The sequence below is a fragment of the Coregonus clupeaformis genome, chromosome 7 (genome assembly GCF_020615455.1).
Source record: "Coregonus clupeaformis isolate EN_2021a chromosome 7, ASM2061545v1, whole genome shotgun sequence".
Classification (NCBI taxonomy): domain Eukaryota; kingdom Metazoa; phylum Chordata; class Actinopteri; order Salmoniformes; family Salmonidae; genus Coregonus; species Coregonus clupeaformis.
Window position 1 is genome coordinate 42,377,422 of NC_059198.1, and position 23,615 is coordinate 42,401,036.

At 42.4% G+C, this 23,615-nt stretch overlaps 1 protein-coding gene across 1 annotated transcript in view; it reads left to right on the forward strand.

The window, feature by feature from the left end:
* Positions 1-23,615, forward strand: part of LOC121569203 (apoptosis regulator Bcl-2-like) — a 69,518-nt gene continuing 45,903 nt past the window's right edge. Inside the window, exon 1 of the mRNA XM_041879963.2 lies at positions 1-1,485. Coding sequence (XP_041735897.1) covers positions 928-1,485 — 558 coding nt within the window. The 5' untranslated portion in view covers positions 1-927. The remainder of the gene's footprint in view (positions 1,486-23,615) is intronic.

Here is a 23,615-nt window from a genome sequence, read left to right on the forward strand (position 1 = left end):
ACCTCCCCGAAAGGGAGTGAGTGGCTCGCCTACGAGAGAAAGCAGAGAGCTTACAGACAACCCTTGGATAGGAAGACCCTACTGGAACCCTGCTGGAACTGATTGCATGACGGAGCGTCGGGTGAAATCGTCTGCAGAGAAGCCACAAAGTAACCTGCGCTGTTCTGTTCTTATAAATCTTCTTCCTTGTGGTTCTGTTACTGTTTTTGTGTAAGCTGTTTCTCTGAAATAAGAGTAGTCTATTTCGAGAGCTGCCTTGCAAATGAATTCTCTTCCGTCTTTCTGGGACTGTGTAGTAAATGTCAGAGGATTGAACCCCAGAACGCATAAGTACAACTAAATCCACAACTACGTTTTTCCAGATAAATACACAATATTGATTGATGCAACCGATTGAGACACTCAGACGCTCGTGTTCAAGTGAGGATCAGCTCAAAAGATATCCAAAACGTATTACTGTTCGGTCCTGTTCCAATGGATTCCTGAAAAGGGGCGTACCATAAGCAAGGAGAACCAGACCTTGCGCGCAGATCATGCTACTACATGGACGCATGCTGTACTGTAAAGTTGACTTGCTACTGGAACTCGAAATGCATGTGATAGAATAAGAATAGCATAATTTATTTGAACTAATTAGATATGTGTATGTGCATGTTTTAACCAATTTGTTAAAGAAAACAGCGTTTCCACTTTCTTTTATTTGAGGCTATATGCCATTCGGAAATACTGTTTGATTTCTTTGTATAATTTTTTTGCAGGGCTGGAACAAGCGTTGCTATGCAGGTAATGCGCTGTTGCAATATGTTAGAAATGCAATTTATCGTCTGATACCATATCTAATTTTAGGGGATATCTTGTAGGTCTTCTCAAACAACCATTGAAATGTATTTTGCGTAAAAAGCTTGCTGGATATTAGGCTATAGCACCATGATGGCAAACGAGAATCCTTATGAGAGTCGCTATATTGTTGAAAAATACATCCATCACAAATTGTTGAAGAAGGGATTTGTATGGGAATTTCAAGCAGAAAACGATTATCCAAATATTGGCTTTGGGGAGCCCTCTCCCCCTAACTCCGCCGAAGTTTTTGCACGGAGGTCCCAGCCCTCCGCCGCAGGCGTGGACACCGACTCTCCGCTCCCAAACAGGATCCCGCAACCGGACCGACATGCCCGGCTCCATAGGGTCCTGCGGGAGGCGGGGGACAAGATTGAAATAATGTATCAGCGGGACTTTGCAGAGATGTCGGGGCAGTTGCATTTTACGCCCAGTACGGCACAGATAAGGTTTACTGCTGTAATAGAGGAGCTCTTCAGCGACGGGGTAAACTGGGGTCGGATTGTGGCTTTCTTAGAGTTTGGAGGGACAATGTGCGTGGAGAGCGTCAACCGAGAGATGACGTCCCAGGTGGACAACATTGCCCATTGGATGACGGAGTACCTGAACGGACCCCTGCAGAACTGGATCCAGGAGAATGGTGACTGGGTATGTCTGTTAATAAATCATTCCACATTTGTTCAGCCTCTATCCACCTATCACACCTTTGCATCAGTTGCAAATATAATCACTTCTCATCAGTGGCAAGTGCATACATATACAGCTTATGAATCCCTTCAGGTCTGCATGCACCCTACCCTACTATACCAAAAATCTGGCTACTAGCACATGTCCACCACCACCATTGTCTAACATTTGGGACTATATTTCAGCCAACCCTGTTTTAATGACTAGGGCAGTAGCCTAGGCCTACATGGACAATGATTGATTTGTTGTCTGTTTCTGCTGTCCTTATATCTCCTGGCCAATATTTCAGTCAATCTAAGGAAACCCTACCCTACCCCTATTCTGACTGAAGGTCAAGCACACACTCAGAAAGCCCACACTTAATGAACTTGACTGCATTCTACTCTGTCATTTGGTCGCCAGATGTTTGGAAACGCTGACTTCCTTTCTCTCCCCCAACATCTGTGGTTTGAGTGGAACTGCTACACAGTATGATGTCTCCAAGGAGAAAATTGGCATGTTTCCGCAATTCAAGTTTGAATGAATGAACACAGCGTTTCCCTATTTAGCATCCACATCAAATGGAGAAAAAAAGCCTCCCCTGTTTTAGCCTCTCCTCTTAGTTCATTACATCCCGTCCGTCTGTTTTACCGCATCGCTCTAGCATTGAATAATTTACGTCTGAAATTGGAACAGGCACAGCATGCTTTCATACACTTCCATCTTGGTGCAATAGATGTCTAGGTTGTCATAATAACAACTACACTCCTTATTTTGATAATTCACTCCTCTTTCTCATTTATTTATATATTTGCAACATCCCAGATGAGCAAAGGAACTGCTCAAATAGGGAAACAGTGGTTACAGGGACTTAACATTTAATTTTGGGTGAAGTGAATTGAAATGTCATGATATTGATGGGGCAATTTTACTGGCTCTTCGTGCCCTCTTTACTTGACCATCACTTGACCTGTCATCGTGGTTAAGGTGGCATGCATAGTTCCCAAGACACAGGCAGATGTTGCCAGACAAGCAGATACTGTATGCATCGACTGCTGTATAAAGGGAGAGTGGAGGTGGTGGCTGTCTGGACTGAGCATCAACTGGAGCAGAATAAATAGTAGAGGCCATACGCTTCCACCACCAGCTCCAGGGCTGCTAGGGAAATCACATTTTCATTCTATAGTTGTGTGGTATAGTGTATAGTTGTGTATAGTTGTCCGCAGAAACAAGAAGAACTGTGTGTGTGTGTGTGTGTGTGTGCGTGTGTGCGTGCGTGCGTCTTTATGTATGTTTGTGTGTCTTTATAATATATTATTGCATAGCAGTGGTAATTTCTACTTGTTCCATCAGTAAACTATTAGGAAGCAATCAACACTGAGGTACTTTCCCAATCAAAGTTTATTGGTGGCGTATACAGATTTGCAGATGTTATCGCAGGTGCAGCGAAATACTTGTGTTTCTAGCTCCAATAGTGCATTAATACCTAGCAATAAAAAAGAAAAGAAAAGCAATACACACATAATACAGAAAAATAAAGAAATTAAGAAATATCAGAACGAGCAATGTCAGAGACTGGAATATATATATATATACACATATACAGTGCATTCGGAAAGTATTCAGATCCCTTGACTCTTTCCACATTTTGTTACGTTAAAGCCTTATTCTAAAATGGATTAAAATAACAAAAATCCTCATCAATACCTGATAATGACAAAGCAAAAACAGGTTTTTAGAGAAGAATGGGAGAAACACCCCAAATACAGGTGTGCCAAGCTTGTAGGATCATACCCAGGAAGACTCAAGGCTGTAATTGCTACCAAAGGTGCTTTAACAAAATACTGACTAAAGGGTCTGAATACTTATGTAAATGTGATATTTCAGTTTTTTATTTTTTATAGATGTGCAAAAATGTCTAAAAACCAGTTTTTGCTTTGCTATTATGGGGTATTGTGTGTAAATTGATGAGGAAAAAACCTATTTAATCCATTTTAGAATAAGGCTGTAACGTAACAAAATGTGGAAAAAGTAAAGGCACTGTATATATATATAATGTCTATAAATATAATGGTGTGCAAAGACAGTACGGACAGTATATGAATATAAAAGGTGTACAGCACTAGTTATATAGGATGAGCCATGATTGGAATACAGTTTATACACAAAGAGTATACAAAACATTAGGAGCACCTTCCTAAGATTGAGTTGCACCCCCCTTTGCCCTCAGAACAGCCTCAATTTGTCTGGGCATGGACTCTATAAGGTGTCAAAAGCGTTCCACAGGGATGCTGGCCCAGGTTGACTCCAATGCTGGCCCAGGTTGTCTCCAATGCTTCCCACCGTTGTGTCAAGTTAGCTGGATTTCCTTTGGGTGGTGGACCATTCTTGATACACACGGAAACTGTTGAGTGTGAAAAAGCCAGCAGCGTTGCAGTTCTTGACACAATCAAACCGGTGCGCCTGGCACCTACTACCATACCCCGTTCAAAGGCACTTAAATATTTTGTTTTGCCCATCCTCTGAATTGCTCACATACACAATCCATGTCTCAATTGTCTCAAGGCTTAAAAATCCTTCTTTAACCTGTCTCCTCCCCTTCATCTACACTGATTGAAGTGGATTTAACAGGTGCCATAAGGGATCATAGTTTTAACCTGGAGGAACTTTAATCTTTTGACCCTCTCCACTGCGGCCCCCTTGATGTGGATGGGGGTGTGCTTTCTCTGCTGTCTCCTGTAGTCCGCAATCAGCTCCTTAATTTTGTTGACATTGAGGGAGAGGTTATTTTCCTGGCACCACTCCGCCAGGGCTCTCACCTCGCTGTAGGCTGTCTCATCGTTGTTGGTAGTCAGGCCTACCACTGTTGCATCGTCAGCAAACTTGATGATTGAGTTGGAGACGTGCGCGGCCACGCAGTCATGGGTGAACAGGTAGCACAGGAGGGGGAAAAACATGCACCCCATGTTGAGGATCAGTGTGGCAGAGGTGTTGTTGCCTACCTTCACCACCTGTGGTCGGCCCGTTAGGATGTCCAGGAACCAGTTGCACAGGTAGGGGTTCAGACCCAGGGCCCTGAGCTTAGTGATGAGCTCGGAGGGCACTATGCTGTTGAAGGCTGAGCTGTAGTCAATGAACAGCATTCTTACATTGGCATTCCTCTTGTACAGGTGGTTGTGCAGTGCAATGGCGATTGCGTCGTTCGTGGATCTGTTGGGGCGATATGCAAATTGTAGTGGGTCTAGGGTGTCGGGTAAGGTGGAGGTGAAATTATCCTTAATTAGCCTCTCAAAGCACTTCATGATGACAGAAGTGAGTGCTACAGGACGATTGTCATTTAGTTCAGTTACCTTCACTTTCTTGGGTATGGGAACAATGGTGGACATCTTGAAGCAAGTGGAGATAACAGACTGGGATATGGAGAGATTGAATATGTTTGTAATCACTCCAGCCAGCTGGTCTGCGCATGCTGATAGGACACGGCTTGGTAGGCCTTGTGAGGATTAACACGCTTAAATGACTTACTCACATTGGTCACGGAGAACGAGAGCACACAGTCCTCGTAAGCGTCGGCTCGATGTTGTTTTCCTCGAAGCGGGCAAAGAAGGTGTTTGGCTCGTCTAGGAGCGACAAGCTAAACACGGCTTATATTATTCAGAAGGCTCCAGCACTCCCGCTTAGGGCCAATCAATGATTAATTTTTTTCATTTCGTCATCAAAGTAACATTTATCATTTGTATTAGAACTATATTCACAGAGGAAGTCAAGTTCCAGATAAAATTGCCCTTTGAATTTAGTCCATTACTTACTCTTTCCAATAGTCACTACAATAAGCATGTGTTCAAACTTTCCTAGTTTTATACGTATATATAATATAGTTATTACTAATGACTGTATGCAATATACTGTATGTTGTATTGTTGAGACAGATGGTTGTTATATTAAATGTTTCTATGTTTGACACCTGTTCATAATGGGTGAGTATTGTCTTCATCTGGTTGGTAAATCAATACACAATAAATTAAAGAAATCCGTCCAAATGGGCATCTGGCCACTGGCCTTAGTTATAGTTTTTGCCTGTTTGGTATCAATTACACTAACCTCAGATTCTACACATGCTGTACAGCTACAACTTGTTCTCATTCAATGATTGCATCATTCCAATAGTGTATGGATGTTGCGGTAAGACAACTGAGCTTTTCCCATGCTCACTTTCTGAAGCATTAAATACTTTCGTCCAATTGCGAGGACTGTATGTACAGGTAACGTTGTATAGAAAGTTTTTTACTATCATATTTTGAGCTGATCGTGGTCTTTCCCTCAATTTCTCTGTCCATCTGGCACAAAGAAATCTTGAAACGATGAGTTACAACCAAATAATGTCGATATCAGTCAGATGGACCCTCTAAATTGGTCAGATGGATTAGTTTAGCTGTCAAGAAGAATTGTCCTTTCCCCCTATGGTTAAGCTGTTTTACCAGCTATTTGTTATGAGGGGAAACTGCCCCATAGCATGAATTATAAAAGCACAAAGTAAATGGACTCTCCTTGGGCACTCTCAAATGTGCGCTCAGTCAGAACTTCTGGGTCTGCTCTAGGTCCCTCCCAATAAGTCTCTCGCGCCAGACTGCTTACTTCCACACGTGAGACTAGATCTTCTCTATCAGGTACAGATGGCGCTAAAGCAAAAATAAAATTAGAATTAACTTGCAAATAAATAATCATAATAGTCATGGGAGCCTGGGACCCGAAACCGGACATCTACATCCAACAAGAGTCGAAGGACAGAGGGATACACTAGCTAGAACCTTCTCATCGTGGATCTGGTAGGACAAAAAAGCATGACGGTGGCTGGCCAATTTGAGTTTGGTTGATAAAAATAAAAAAATCAGCTAGCTAGCTATAGCTTGCTAGCTAGTTAGCTCTCATGCCAATTTCAAGTCTTTCTAAACTAATATCTGACTAACTCTGAAATATGAAGTTATTTCAGAATGAAAGTTAACTGGCTAGCGCATCATGCTTTGTGACATTATGTTAGCTAGCTATCCCCAGTTATATAATGTGTTTTCAGTTATTGTATCTGCATGCCTGTTACGTTCTCCCTGGTGCACTCGTTCGTTCGTGAGCTGGTTGCTCATTCTAAATAGTATAATCTAATTTGTTCAAAACAGAAGCAGCATGTGCAGCAGTGGTCATTCCGTTTTTGACATGCAAAAGTGAAATAGGAGTATTTATCCTGTTGTGCAAATGCACAGATCGTTTTATATATTTTCTCAAAGAAATTATCGGTAGTTCGAAAACTTGGCATCCTATTTCCTACTCCAACCACCCCGCGCCCCGGGTATTCAGCCAATCAGTGACCACCACTGGCTGTACTTATTATCCTTTCTTTTGAATCCATGTGATTAATTAATCCTTGGATAAAGCCTGACTAATAATTGCACCGTCTGTGGAGAGTACATGATTCAGCTGCGCTACCCTGTGCTTTTTCAGTACTACTGTTATTCCAGATCCCCTGCTGGGACAACCCCAGTTTACCAGCATGTGATCAAGACCCTCGTCTTGTATTAACCCTCTTTGATTTCTGTTTCATTTTGAGTTTCTAAAGAATTTCCTCTAGACATGTATTTTTGTATTTAGTCAACAGTCAACTGTTTGTGGTGACTTAACAACACCTGTGAAATAACACAGCAAGACATGATATTTCGTTGTTTATTCCCTTGAAAATATTTTGCCTTTGAATGCGTTTTTATTTTGGTAGTCTGATCATCTGGGGGTGTCCAGCCCAAACAAATCAGTGCTGATGACATGTGTTGTAAATAAGGAGGAAAAAAATGATGATAATGTTTACAGGCAGGAAAAGGTCACTTGACATCATGGTAACGGGACCACTCTTTGCCTCATGGGTGTCTTGCAATCCAGTTTGGATATTTCTATGAACCCCTTTACTAAAAATAGCCCAGAGCTACATTGCAATTATCCTAACGACAGCTTAGGATAAAGACTTATGTATTGTACTAGTATAGGCCACAGCAGAGAACATCCCAATTATGAACTCTGATTCCCTATCTCTGTTATAGCAAAGTAGCCAGAGTATGCTCTGTGGGCCTATTATGGAACGCACTCTCGCTGTTTGTCCAGCTTCTTCTATGCTGGGAAGATTTGCCAGCAAATAACAATTTCTGCTTTGTGCGTCAGAAAAAGTTTTCATCACAACCAAAGAGCTGCATATAGTTGTCTTCAATTAGTTGGAAGAGTTTTGACGTTCTTTAGGTCTTGGATTCGAGCTTTGTTCTTTGTTGATGTGAGGGGGAAGAGAGACAACGTTGCTCTTTCATGTCTAAATGTAAAAAACTAATAAAAGGCTTCTCAAATTTAAAGTCACACCCTCTAGTATTCTGTAGTTGGGAATGTGTCAAGGTAAGACATGAATGGCATGATGATTTGTACTTGCCTGACGACTCAAACTAAATTCTTCCACTGCTCTATCATTCACTACATACTTCAGTCTGAGACTGCCATCTTTGAAGTCATTTGTGGTGACGTCAAAATTAGGGGTGTTGTACAAAACAAAGTCATCAGCGATTGGATCATCTCTAACCAATCAGAGTATCAAAGCCAATTACACATTTTCAAAACGCTGCTATACCCACATGTGTTCTGGCTCTGGCCCAATCCACCGGTTTCTGGGACCAATCAGACGGTCTAGAATGGATTTCCATTCTAGAAATCATTGGGGAGGTACTCAGCTCCAGACTCATTGCAGAGAAGAATCTTACGTCCGTGGGCGTGGCGTAGCGCTTGGCTGGAGCAAGGAGTTTGGGTAGCCAGGCAAGACGGTCCAATAATTAAAATCAGTAAACTGGAAATATCAGTATCACCAACCAGATAAAACAATTTACACTTTTTTTAACAAAGTTTAAAAAATAAACATTGGCAGGAAACTACTTGGCTATGCAAATGAGGACAGGTGAAGGGTGTCGATTTGCAAGTGGCTGATTGCAGCTTGCCCTACGAGGTTTCTCATTACATTCTTAGTGCTAGTCTCTAACTCATTTAATATGTGTGTTTTTACCGTGCTACAAATTCCTGACTGCCTATAATGTGGATGAGGGAGAAATTACATTAATTTGGTTGGAATGAGCTGCTTGTTAATGTACTCTTCGGCTCTTACCTTTTGGCTCAGTTTGAGATTTACATTTACATTTTAGTCATTTAGCAGACGCTCTTATCCAGAGCGACTTACAGTTAGTGAATACATCTTTTTTTTTTATATACTGGCCCCCCGTGGGAATCAAACCCACAACCCTGGCGTTGCAAACGCCATGCTCTATCAACTGAGCTACATCCCTGCCGGCCATTCCCTCCCCTACCCTGGACGACGCTGGGCCAATTGTGCGCCGCCCATGAGTCTCCCGGTCGCGGCCGGCTGCGACAGAGCCTGGATTCGAACCAGGATCTCTATGATTGCACTTAGCCTATTGCTATTAAAAGCATTGAAATAATGTCCATTCAGTTGTCTGGACAGGGCCTTTGAGCTCAATCAAAACTAATGAGGGATAGCAAACCATTAATTGTGTGAGTTGAGCATAATAATCTCTGCAAATTTAATAGCAAATTTATTTTGTATGCTCAATCACTCAGGGTGGGATGCTCATGAAGTTAACAACCTTTCAGCAGTTTGTTTGAGTAGACATTCAGGTGCTCAACCCACGCAGCGCATACCTGTGGCTCTTGGTATTAGTTTGTCTCGATGAAGGACGCTAATTAGTTACAGTTGAAGTAGGAAGTTTACTTTTTGCACCAAAGGACGTTCATCTCAAGGAGTCTCCTTCCTGAGCGGTATGACGGCTGCGTGGTCCCATGGTGTTTATACTTGCGTACTATTGTTTGTACAGATGAACGTGGTACCTTCAGGCGTTTGGAAATTGCTCCCAAGGATGAACCAGACTTGTGGAGGTCTACAATTTTTGTTCTGAGGTCTTGGCTGATTTCTTTTGATTTCTTCCATGATGTCAAGCAAGGAGGCACTGAGTTTGAAGGTAGGCCTTGAAATACATCCACAGGTACACCTCCAACTGACTCAAATGATATCAATTAGCCTATCAGAAGCTTCTAAAGCCATGACATAATTTCTGGAATTTTCCAAGCTGTTTAAAGGCACAGTCAACTTAGTGTATGTAAACTTCTGACCCACTGGAATTGTGATACCGTGAATTATAAGTGAAATAATCTGTCTGTAAACAATTGTTTGAAAAATTACTTGTGTCATGCACAAAGTAGATGTCCTAACCGACTTGCCAAAACTATAGTTTGTTAACAAGAAATTTGTGGAGTGGTTACAAAACGAGTTGTAATGACTCCAACCTAAGTGTATGTAAACTTCCGACTTCAACTGTATGTTTAGTGACAGGTGGAGCTCAATGAAGCATGTTTGACCTTGTTGATATTTCTGGGGTTTTAATAGTAGAAAGGCGTTCAAAGGAAGAAAAAAGCTAAAGTGCTTCAATCAGTGGAACGTTACTCAGGTATTAATTTCCCTGTGTATATGCTCCTTACCAAGCGCTTTCAAGTGACATTGTTTATGAAAGCGAACTGGACACAGAGTTGTATGTGAAAATCCCCAAAGATGAAGAAAAGAAAGACCAAGGGGGAGCTTTTCTCTTTCTGACGTTTCCTCCAAATAATGGCTTCAAACGAACCCACTGCATATCCTGAAGCCGCCGTACCTACCCTCACCACCTCAGGCTATGAAGGCAGAGGAGAGAGAAGAAGAGAGGAGAGAACAGAGGGACAGGTGAAGAGGAAAGACATAGGTAAGAAAGGGGTGTGGACAGAAGAGAAGAGAACCAGGAAGAGTTTGAAAGGAGAAGAAAGCCAAGCTGATTGTAGAGATACAGCTTCCAATTGGCTCATTCATCCCCCCTCCCCTCCCCTCTAACTATTCCCAAGGTTGTTGCTGTAAATGAGAATGTGACTCAGTCAACTTACCTGGTAAAATAATTGTAAAATCCAAAATGTATCACCCTGTTGCAGGATAACTTTTGAGGTTTAAAAAGGCTTCTGAAGTTTGTAATTTCCACTTTGAAATGTCAGACTTGATTTTCCATTACAAAAAATTCCATTAATTATATTCCACATAATAATTCATATTTCCTCTTTCTGCAGGATTATTTTTCTGCTGTAGCAAACTGGCTCAAATTAACCCTTTTACAGTCGTGGGGTTTGGCCTATATGGATGGGGCTAAATTGAAATGTTTCTTACAAAGCATAAGCATGGTAGCAATTGAAACGGAACATTTTGGAGATTATGGGGAAATTATTAGACCAAAGTTGAGGACACAACAGTTCACCTGACAAAATAATGAATCCAAACGTTACACTGTTGATTTTATGTGCATTTTACATTTACTGTACTTTCTGCCGCATTTGTTGATAACAAAAATACTCCGGATACATTCAGTAGGTGCAACATAAAACAAAAAAAATTACAAGGGTTTGAGTGAGAGGACTAATTGGTGTCTCCAAGTGCCCACACGCCTCTCCAAAGTGTGCACAGTTCCTAAGTAATTTCAATGCACTTTTATGACTCAAAGAAGAGTCTTCAACTATAAGGTGCTTTTTTGAGCTCTCCTAGCTGTGCGGTTGAGGAACTAGAGCAAGGACACTTGTAGTTGTTTTGTTGGAACACAACCCTGTATCCCCGCCTTTACACAATTACTGTTGTTGTTTACGCAATCCAAAAACGGCCCATTGCGCAATCTGGGTCAGGTGGGCATAATTTGAAAGCTTGTTCTATTGCCAACATGACTAGCTATGTTATAAAATACAATCTTACAGTGTTAGGCTTTCACAAGGCAATTCAGAGAAACAGATCATAATTTTGGTGGCATAGAAAGGAGTCATGAGTGCATTCAGGTACGTGTTCCGCAGCGAATTCTCTTCACAATAGACAAACATAAACTCGTTCTGTTCAGAACAACCCAGGGTATGACACCATGTCATCTTGTAATTAACTGTACATCAAACATAGTGATCATAAACATTGACACTGTACAGTATTTGATTTGGAAATGTAAAGTGTTTCTTGTTTGGCTTGCTTGTATGACATCAAAGTGGTATTTATTATAATCCTCAACGTCTCATCTTTCAAAATATATCGAGTACTCTTAATTTACAGCATTTCCCTCATTCAGAAAACAAACAATTAGCAAAAGTTGCCCAATTAGCGGGAGGGATGGGGGCAACTTCTTGTCGCTTGCGGTGGTCAAGTTCAGAAAGTCTGTCATCAAAACCCATACAGCGCTGTGAAGCGCAGAGCCTGAGCTCTGACGTCATTTATAGCATGTTACTTTACAGCCACTGCGTTCCCATTTAGGTGCTTATCAGTGCCCAAATCTGCCATTTTCAACCCATATACGGGTACGAGCTTAAAGGGCTACGATCCTATATCTGTATAGGGAGACGAGGAAAGAATGAGAAACAAAAATGAAGAAGGATGGAGGAGAGCCGTGGGTCGGCAGTTGCTGTGTGAGCAGCTTACGATCCAGGCTGCAATGGCCTGGACTTATTGGCCTGGATAATACCAGGATTTTAGTGGAATACAAGGAACAGACACCTGTTAAGTGGTTTTGGAGATGAAAAGCACAAATCACAAATATATGACATAATTAATCACAGTGAAGCTTAGATATTTTTCTAAAGAAAGCATTTTGAAAATAATTCTGAGCACCTATTTTTCAAGATCACAGAGAGGGAGGAACTGTGGAACTGCTACAGTGGGAGGGCTCAGTAGAAAGTGAAAACTATAGGGAAATTACCAACAGAGTTACATTGAACACACATCTACAGATCCCCAAAACAGTCTGTGGTGCTAACTTTCACTCGCTTTTTTGTTGTTGTTGCTTTGAGTCAGCCGGCTAACTGTAAATGTGGTCACATACGGTTTCAGAAAGTTGGGTGTCTGGCACAGGAAGTTGGTGGCACCTTAATTGGGGAGGACGGGCTCGTGGTAATGACTGGAGTGGAATGAGTAGAATGGTATCAAATACAGTGACTTCAGAAAGTATTCACACCCCTTTTTCCACATTTTGTTGTGTTACAGCCTACACACAATACCCCATAATGTCAAAGTGGAAGTATATTTTTCAAAATTTTTACAAATTAATTAAAAATGAAAAAATGAAATGTATTGAGTCAATAAGTATTACAGGCGTCCTTCCTAACTCAGTTGCCGGAGAGGAAGGAAACCGCTCAGGGATTTCACCATGAGGCCAATGGTAACTTTTAAACAGTTACAGAGTTTAATGGCTGTGATAGGAAAAAACTGAGGATGGATCAACAACATTGTAGTTACTCCACAATACTAACCTAATTGACAGAGTGAAAAAAGGAAGCTTGTACAGATAAAAATATTCCAAAACATGCATCCTCTTTGCAATTAGGCACTAAAGTAATACTGTGTTATGTTTGGGGCAAATACAATACAACACATTACTGAGTACAAAATGAAGCTAAGCACAGGCAAAATCCTAGAAGAAAACCTGGTTCAGTCTGCTTTCCACCAGACACTGGGAGATGAATTTACTTTTCAGCAGGAGAATAACTTAAAATACAAGGCCAAATCTACACTGGAGTTGCTTACCAAGAAGACAGTGAGTGTTCCTGAGTGGCCGAGTTACAGTTTTGACTTAAATCTGCTTGAAAATCTATGGCAAGACTTGAAAATGGTTGTCTAGCAATGATCAACAACCAATTTGACAGAGCTTGAAGAATTTTGAAAAGAATAATGGGCAAATATTGTACAATCCAGGTGTGCAAAACTCTTAGAGACTTACCCAGAAACACTCACAGCTGTAATCGCTGCCAAAGGTGATTCTAACATGTATTTACTCATGGGTGTGAATACTTATGTAAATTAGATTTCTGTATTTAATTTTCAATGCATTAGCAAACATTTCTAAAAACATGTTTTCACTTTGTCATTATGGGGTATTGTGTGTAGATGGGGGGGGGGGGGATCAATTTAATCAATTTTGAATTCGGACAGTAACACAGCAAAATGTGAAATAAGTCGAGGGGTATGAATACTTTCTGAAGGCACTGTACATCAAACACATGGTTTCCATGCAGGGCCGGTTCCAGTCATAAGCCACATAAGCAGCCACTAGATCTCCCGAGTGGCGCAGTGGTCTAAGGCACTGCATCGCAGTGCTAGCTGTGCCACTAGAGATCCTGGTTCGAATCCAGGCTCTGTTGTAGCCGGCTGCGACCGGGAGACCCATGGGGCGGTGCGCAATTGGCCCATCGTAGGGGGAGGGAATGGCCGGCAAGGATGTAGCTCAGTTGATAGAGCATGGCGTTTGCAACGCCAGGGTTGTGGGTTCGATTCCCACAGGGGGTATGAAAAAATAAATGCACTATGCACTAACTGTAAGTTGCTCTGGATAAGAGCGTCTGCTAAATGACGTAAATGTAATGAACTAGGGCCCCTGGAACTTTTTGGGGGGAACTCAGTCGGGAGCTCAACTTACTATTGAGAGTAAGAATAGTAGAATACACCAGGTACAATTTCGAAATTTGGTTGTGCATCAACAGTTTTTCTCTAGTTATGTGTTTGATGCAATTCCATTCGCTCAGTTCCGGCCATTATTATGAGCCGTCCTCCCCTCATCAACCTACTGTGGTGTCTGGGTAACTCCCTAACACATACAGATGTACATTGACCTCCACACACACACTTTCTAAGCACCACAAATTACTATTTATGTATATGCCAAGCAAACCTGGGTTCAAATAATATTTGAGCGTTTGTTTTACACTTTTGTATCGGTTCCATTTCACCAGGCAAGCTGAAACAAATCCAGCTAAAAATATTAGGAATTATTTCAAATAGCATATGAACCCAGATCCGATGCCAAGTACAGTAAAGGACTGTATAGAATACAGCCGGTTGGGGCCACCCCAGTCTCAGCTGCAGGCTGGCTTGGGGGATCCTTTGTTGACCAAAGCAGATGTGTCTTTTGTGAGGACTGTGGACATCTGTAATTTGATCGTAACTGATTTCTATCCCATTTTAAAGTAATGGGATACTCGTATGTGTGTTGCAAGACTTTTGTCCATCTGCTTTGGCTCACAGCTACCAGCTTCCAATTTGCTTCTTCTCAGTCAGTTATTATCAATACTCTGTCTGCCTGGTTGTGTAAGCTTGAATGACAAAGGGTGTCCACACAGCATGTGCTACATTCATACCAAAATAGAGAGAGAGAGAGAGAGAGAGAGAGAGAGAGAGACATAACTCAGGATTGCCAACATAAAAAGCCATAGGCTAATTCCAGTTGCAGGGACTGTGTTAGGCTGTAGCCCTTTACACTTCTACCCATATACAGTGAGGGAAAAAAGTATTTGATCCCCTGCTGATTTTGTACGTTTGCCCACTGACAAAGAAATTACCTGTCTATAATTTTAATGGTAGGTTTATTTGAACAGTGAGAGACAGAATAACAACAAAAAAATCCAGAAAAACGCATGTCAAAAATGTTATGAATTGATTTGCATTTTAATGAGGGAAATAAGTATTTGACCACTCTGCAAAACATGACTTAGTACTTGGTGGCAAAACCCTTGTTGGCAATCACAGAGGTCAGGCGTTTCTTGTAGTTGGCCACCAGGTTTGCACACATCTCAGGAGGGATTTTGTCCCACTCCTCTTTGCAGATCTTCTCCAAGTCATTAAGGTTTCGAGCCTGACGTTTGGCAACTCGAACCTTCAGCTCCCTCCACAGATTTTCTATGGGATTAAGGTCTGGAGACTGGCTAGGCCACTCCAGGACCTTAATGTGCTTCATCTTGAGCCACTCCTTTGTTGCCTTGGCAGTGTGTTTTGGGTCATTGTCATGCTGGAATACCCATCCACGACCCATTTTCAATGCCCTGGCTGAGGGAAGGAGGTTCTCACCCAAGATTTGACGGTGCATGGCCCCGTCCATCGTCCCTTTGATGCGGTGAAGTTGTCCTGTCCCCTTAGCAGAAAAACACCCCCAAAGAATAATGTTTCCACCTCCATGTTTGATGGTGGGGATGGTGTTCTTGAGGTCATAGGCAGCATTCCTCCTCCTCCAAACACGGCGAGTTGAGTTGATGCCAAAGAGCTTGATTTTGGTCTCATCTGACCACAACACTTTCACCCAGTTCTCCTCTGAATCATTCAGATGTTCATTGGCAAACTTCAGACGGGCATGTATATGTGCTTTCTTGAGCAGGGGGACCTTGCGGGCGCTGCAGGATTTCAGTCCTTCACGGCGTAGTGTGTTACCAATTGTTTTCTTGGTGACTATGGTCCCAGCTGCCTTGAGATCATTGACAAGATCCTCCCGTGTAGTTCTGGGCTGATTCCTCACCGTTCTTATGATCATTGCAACTCCACGAGGTGAGATCTTGCATGGAGCCCCAAGCCGAGGGAGATTGACAGTTATTTTGTGTTTCTTCCATTTGCGAATAATCGCACCAACCAGGGACCCTCTGCACACATCGACAACAGTCGGGTTAACAGCATCAATGTAACAGTGTTGCTTCCGTCCCTCTCCTCGCCCCTACCTGGGCTTGAACCAGGGACCCTCTGCACACATCGACAACAGTCACCCTCGAAGCACCGTTAACCGTCGCTCCACAAAAGGGAAACAACTACTTCAAGGTCTCAGAGCGAGTGACGTCACCGATTGAAACGCTACTAGTGCGCACCGCTAACTAGCTAGCCATTTCACACCGGTTACATAGGTCTACAATCTTGTCCCTGACATCCTTGGAGAGCTCTTTGGTCTTGGCCATGGTGGAGAGTTTGGAATCTGATTGATTGCTTGCTTCTGTGGACAGGTGTCTTTTATACAGGTAACAAGCTGAGATTAGGAGCACTCCCATTAAGAGTGTGCTCCTAATCTCAGCTCGTTACCTGTATAAAAGACACCTGGGAGCCAGAAATCTTTCTGATTGAGAGGGGGTCAAATACTTATTTCCCTCATTAAAATGCAAATCAATTTATAACATTTTTGACATTCGTTTTCCTGGATTTTGTTGTTGTTATTCTGTCTCTCACTGTTCAAATAAACCTACCATTAAAATTATAGACTGATCATTTCTTTGTCAGTGGGCAAACGTACAAAATCAGCAGGGGATCAAATACTTTTTTCCCTCACTGTACGGGTTGAAAATGGCAGATTTGGGCACTAATAAGATCCTAAATTGGAACAAAGTGGCTGTAAAGTAACATGCTATAGATGACGTCAGAGCTCAGGCTCTGCGCTTCACAGCGCTGTATGGGTTTTGACTGACAGACATTCTGAACTTGAGCACTGTGCGCGACAAGAAGTTACCCCCATCCCTCCCGGTAATTGGGCAACTTTTGCACATTTTGCTGTCCGAGTGAAGGAAATTCTGTAAATTAAGATGACTCTATGTATTTTGAAAGATCAGATGTTGAGGATTATAATACATACCGCTTTGATGTCATACAAGCAAGCCAAACACCCATCAGTCCAAAATGTGCACTTCACGTTTCCAAATCATAAAACTTGTGTCATACATTATACAGTGTCAACATTTATGATCACTATGTTTGATGTACAGTTACAAGATGACATGTCGTCATACCCTGGGTTGTTCTGAGAAGAATGAGCAATTCGGGTCAGCACATGCACCTGAATGCACTCATGACTCCTTTCTATGCGCACCAAAATTACGATCTGTTTCTCTGAATTGCCTTGTGAAAGCCTAACTCTGTAAGATCGTATTTTATAACTTAGCTGGTCATGTTGGCAATAGAACAAGTTTTCAAATCATGGCCACCTAGCGTACGATATTACCACTCCTATTTGCCATATCTTCAATCAAAGCCTACTAGAAAGTGTGTGCCTTCAGGACTGGAGAGAAGCAAAAGTAATTCCACTACCCAAGAATAGTAAAGCCCCCTTTACTGGCTCAAATAGCCGACCAAGGAGCCTATTACCAACCCTTAGTAAACTTGGAAAAAATTGTGTTTGACCAGATACAATGCTATTTTACTGTAAACAAACTGACAACAGACTTTCAGCACGCTTATAGGAAAGGACATTAAACAAGCACGGCACTTACGCAAATGACTGAAGATTGGCTGAGAGAAATTGATAATAAAATGATTATGGGAGCTGTTTTGTTAAACTTCAGTGCGGCTTTTGACATTATCGATCATAATCTGCTGATGGAAAAACGTATGTGTTATGGCTTTACAACCCCTGCTATATTGTGGATAAAGAGTTACCTGTCTAACAGAACACAGAGGGTGTTCTTTAATGGAAGCCTCTCCAACATAGTCCAGGTAGAATCAGGAATTTCCCAGGGCAGCTGTCTAGGCCCTTTACTTTTTTCAATCTTTACTAATGACATGCCACTGGCCTAGAGTAAAGCCAGTGTGTCTATGTATGCGGGTGACTCAACACTATACACGTCAGCTACTACATCGAGTGATATCACTGCAACACTTAACAAATAGCTAAAGTTAGTTTCAGAATGGGTGGCAAGGAATAAGTTAGTCCTAAATATTTCAAAAACTAAAAGCATTGTATTTGGGACCAATCATTCACTAAACCCTAAACCTCAACTAAATCTTGTAATAAATAATGTGGAGATTGAGCAAGTTGAGGTGACTAAACTGCTTGGAGTAAACCAGGATTTTTAACTGTTATCGTCAAAACATGTTGATACAAAAGTAGCTAAGATGGGGAGAAGTCTGTCCCTAATAAAGCACAACTCTGCCTTTTTAACAACGCTATCAACAACGCAGGACCTACAGGCTCTAGTTTTGTCGCACCTGGACTACTGTTTAGTCGTGTGGTCAGGTGCCACAAAGAGGGACCTCGGAAAATTACAATTGACTCAGAACAGGGCAGCATGGCTGGCCCTTAAATGTACAAAGAGAGCTAACATTAATAATATGCATGTAAATCTCTCATGGCTCAAAGTAGAGGAGAGATTGATTTCATCAATACTTGTTTTTTTAAGAAGTGTTAACATGCTGAATGCACCGAGGTGTCTGTTTAAACTACTAGCACACAGCTCAGACACCCTGCATACCCCACAAGACATGCCACCAAAGGTCTCTTCACAATCCCCAAGTCAAAAACAGACTATGGGAGGCACACAGTACTACATAGAGCCATGGCTACATGGAACTCTATTCCACGTCAGGTAACTGATGCAAGCAGCAGAATCAGATTTTAAAAAACAGATAAAAAGACACCTTATGGAACAGCGGGGACTATGAAGAGACACACACACAGGCACAGACACACATACACATGATAAAACATGCACTCTACACACACGTACACATGGATGTTGTATTGTAAATATGTGATAGTGAAGTAGTGGCCTGAGGGAACACACTATATGTATTGGGTAAAGTGCTATGAAATGTAATGTCATGTCATGTAATATTTTACATTTTATGTAACTTCCTTAATGTTGCTGGACCCCAGGAAGTGTAGCTGCTGCCTTGGCAGCAGCTAATGGGGATCCTTAATAAATACAAATACAAATACCTGACCCAGATTGCGATTTATAATGGACCGTTTTTGGATTGCGTAAACAACAACAGTAATTGTGTGATGGCGGTGAAACAGGGTTGTGTTCCAAAGAAAACAACCACAAGTATGCTTGCTCTAGTTCCTCAATGGCACAGCTAGGAGAAGAAAAAAAAAAAGTACCTTATAGTTGAAGACTCTTTGTGTCATAAAAGTGCATTGAAATTACATAGGAACTGTGCACACTTTGGAGAGGTGTGTCGCCACTTGGAGACACCAGTTAGTCTTCTCACTCAAACCCTTGTAATTTTTTTGTCTTATGTTGCACCTATCCCACATTTTCCAGTAATAGTCTTATCATGTTACTCAATGTATCCAGAGTATTTTCAGATTTCGTTATCAACAAATGCTGCAAAAAGCACAGTAAATGTAAAATGCACATAAAATCAACAATGTAATGTTTGGAATTAGTGTTGTCAGGTCAAATCAAATCAAATCAAATCAAATTTTATTGGCCACATGCGCCGAATACAGTCTGTGGTGCAGACATTACAGTGAAATGCTTACTTACAGCCCTTAACCAACAGTGCATTTATTTTTAACAAAAAAGTAAAAATAAAACAACAACAAAAAAAGTGTTGAGAAAAAAAGAGCAGAAGTAAAATAAAATAACAGTAGGGAGGCTATATATACAGGGGGGTACCGGTGCAGAGTCAATGTGCGGGGGCACCGGCTAGTTGAGGTAGTTGAAGTAATATGTACATGTGGGTAGAGTTAAAGTGACTATGCATAAATAATTAACAGAGTAGCAGCAGCGTAAAACGATGGGGTGGGGGGGCAGTGCAAATAGTCCGGGTAGCCATGATTAGCTGTTCAGGAGTCTTATGGCTTGGGGGTAGAAGCTGTTGAGAAGTCTTTTGGACCTAGATTTGGCACTCCGGTACCGCTTGCCGTGCGGTAGCAGAGAGAACAGTCTATGACTAGGGTGGCTGGAGTCTTTGACAATTTTGAGGGCCTTCCTCTGACACCGCCTGGTATAGAGGTCCTGGATGGCAGGAAGCTTGGCCCCAGTGATGTACTGGGCTGTACGCACTACCCTCTGTAGTGCCTTGCGGTCGGAGGCCAAGCAGTTGCCATACTAGGCGGTGATGCAACCAGTCAGGATGCTCTCGATGGTGCAGCTGTAGAAATTTTTTGAGGATCTGAGGACCCATGCCAAATCTTTTCAGTCTCCTGAGGGGAATAGGCTTTGTCGTGCCCTCTTCACGACTGTCTTGGTGTGTTTGGACCATGATAGTTCGTTGGTGATGTGGACACCAAGGAACTTGAAGCTCTCAACCTGTTCCACCACAGCCCCGTCGATGAGAATGGGGGCGTGCTGAGTCCTCTTTTTTTTCCTGTAGTCCACAATCATCTCCTTTGTCTTGGTCACGTTGAGGGAGAGGTTGTTATCCTGGCACCACACGGCCAGGTCTCTGACCTCCTCCCTATAGACTGTCTAATCGTTGTCGGTGATCAGGCCTACCACTGTTGTGTCGTCGGCAAACTTAATGATGGTGTTGGAGTCGTCCCTGGCCATGCAGTCATGGGTGAACAGGGAGTACAGGAGGGGACTGAGCACGCACCCCTGAGCGTGTTGAGGATCAGCGTGGCAGATTTGTTGTTACCTACCCTTACCACCTGGGGGCGGCCCGTCAGGAAGTCCAGGATCCAGTTGCAGAGGGAGGTGTTTAGTCCCAGGATCCTTAGCTTAGTGATGAGCTTTGAGGGCACTATGGTGTTGAAGGCTGAGCTGTAGTCAATTAATAGCATTCTCACGTAGGTGTTCCTCTTGTCCAGGTGGGAAAGGGCAGTGTGGCGTGCAATAGAGATTGCATCATCTGTGGATCTGTTGGGGCGGTATGCAAATTGGAGTGGGTCTAGGGTTCCTGGGATAATGGTGTTGATGTGAGCCATGACCAGCCTTTCAAAGCACTTCATGGCTACAGACGTCAGTGCTACGGGTCAGTAGTCATTTAGGCAGGTTATCTTAGTGTCCTTGGGCACGGGGACTATAGTGGTCTGCTTGAAACATGTTGGTATTACAGACTCAGTCAGGGACATGTTGAAAATGTCGGTGAAGACAGTTGCCAGTTGGTCAGCACATGCTCTGAGTACACGTCCTGGTCAACATCAAACCCTTTGCCCAACAACGTCTAGTGTTTGGAATGTAGCCTGAAGATAAGCATGTTTAAGTGAAAACGTCAGTTTCGTTTCGTACAGTAGTATGTATTTTGGCAGCGCTAAGGTATCCGATGACTGTCCTGATCTTACACAGAGATGGGACAAAGCAACCTGTCAAGTCTAAAAAAAGGGAGGCTTTTTTTCCCCCTCCTGTAGCTGTGGAGTCATCTGTCCCCCGCACAAAGGGAAATCCGATTTTGTTTGACAAAAAAAACCTGCCGGTACCGTGCAAGCCATCCCCCTCCCCTTCAAAACACGGCTGATTCAACCACCCACACAAAAGTTGTCAGCCCTGACGGCTGGCACAAAGGGACACTTAACTGTAAATCCATGTCTCCCGCTCAAAGCGGGCACAGACACATACTGTACACATAAACAAACAAGTACAAAGACGCAACAGACTGCTATTTGCACAAAAGGACATACCGTACACACATGAAAATGATTCAGACTGGCATAGAACATAATACTGAATACACACACACACAGAGAATACACACACACACAGGGTTGAACGAGAAATGGGAAAAAGACACACATTCAGATCAATATAAATACTATGTATTTGGTGTGCTGTTTGCACCACGGGTCTTACGTGTGGGAGGGTGTGTGGGCAGGTTTGGGGGGCTTGCTAATGGAATTAGTCTGGGAGCAGGGTACGGATTGCTTTGTTCCCTTAGATGTGTTGCTTTTAAACAGTCTGTTCTGCAATTGCCTCAGTCTCAATTCTGTGATTTCCTCAATATACAACCAATATAAAAGTATTTTGGGTGTTCATGTAAATACTTGTTTGTGTGTTGTGCTTGTCTTAATGTTGTGCTGCAGTGCTGTGTGCTTCCTATGTCTCTCTGTTTCACTCTGTGTACAAGGACTAGTTTTATTGTCCATTTCTATCCTGTCTTTGGGTCTATTAAAACACAAGTAGGTGCGCTAGTTGTTAAAAGTTGAATGATTTTACATGCAATTATGAAAATATATGAGCATTTCTCTCTGCACTGATCTGGAATCAGGAAGGAATAACAAACTGTCCCTCTAAATCTAAGGGCTCGATTTAATCCGTATCGCAGAAGATCTGCGATGTAGCGCGATTGAAATTAAAAGGTCATTTCCGATTGAGCCGACATATAGTATGCAGTGTTTACCTTGAAGGCATTCTCCGCGAACACGGGAACATTGCCTTTAAATTTGTGTCACGCTAACTAACTAGTGTTTTCATTAACATGCCATTACAGACCAATTTGTCTCAGTGGAGGTTTGTCAAAAGTGTGGCACAGCACATGCGTCCATTCCAAGTTGTTTCTTCCCTTGGCTCGCCTTGTCTGGTTTCCCTTAAAGCAGTGAAGAGGGGCTGAAGCAAAGTGTTCCCCCTCTCCGGTACCTCCGGGTTCTGGCTCTGTCGCTCGCCATCTGCTGCACTGTTTGCACCCTTCTTCGCAGGGCCTGTAATCCCGAAAAAGCGCACACACAAAAAACTATCCAACGGTCCAAATGGAACTCAGTACACGAAAACATGAATACCCTTCTTTCATATGTCCACAGTAAGCTTCTCCCTCGGGACTAGAGATTGCCAGAAGACCAACAACCCAGCTCCCATTCATAACTGCAATGATTTTGGACAATATTAGCTTCCTTAGTTTCCTCACTGTGGTTTTAACATAATATATTCTGAGTTTTTTGTGTGCGCTTTACGCTGTTGTGCCCTCTGTTAAACAAAATGAGGAGGGCGATACTCCTAAAAAACAATGTTCCACCCAGGAGCCGTTGCTCCCTGCCATTGTTGAATGCTAATAAGCCGTTATTAAGAGGATTCAGCAAAGTTTAGGCAGCACTGATGTCAGATGTGACAGAATCAAAGTTTGGATAAGTCAACCCGTAATTATGTATTTTAGGTTCCTCCGATGTGCAATGAATTATTAATCATGCTGGGGAAGAAGGCAGTCTTGTTATGTTAACATTAAACATACTGACCTTCTGAAAATTGAAGTCGCTCATTAGCTAGCAATGAGCAAAATTCTGCTTCCCCTTGATCAAGTCTCTCTTGACTGGGTAATGCCTCTGGTCAGCCAATAGGCCTGAGATATTACTCAGTGCTTCAGTGGTGCTTTGAGTTGGGTCCATTTAAAGCTCACATTTAGGTTGTGTCGCAAACTCGAAGACATCTCCTATTAGAATATGTTTTATTAAGATTGTCTTAAAATTAACACTTGTGCTTGGGAGACTAAACTCATCCATGTTCCACTGAACTGCTCATAGGCACATGGCTGCATCGATTATGATTATATTAGCTGCATGTTATCAGTAATTTAATCAAATGAATGACGCTAAGGTTTCCATAGA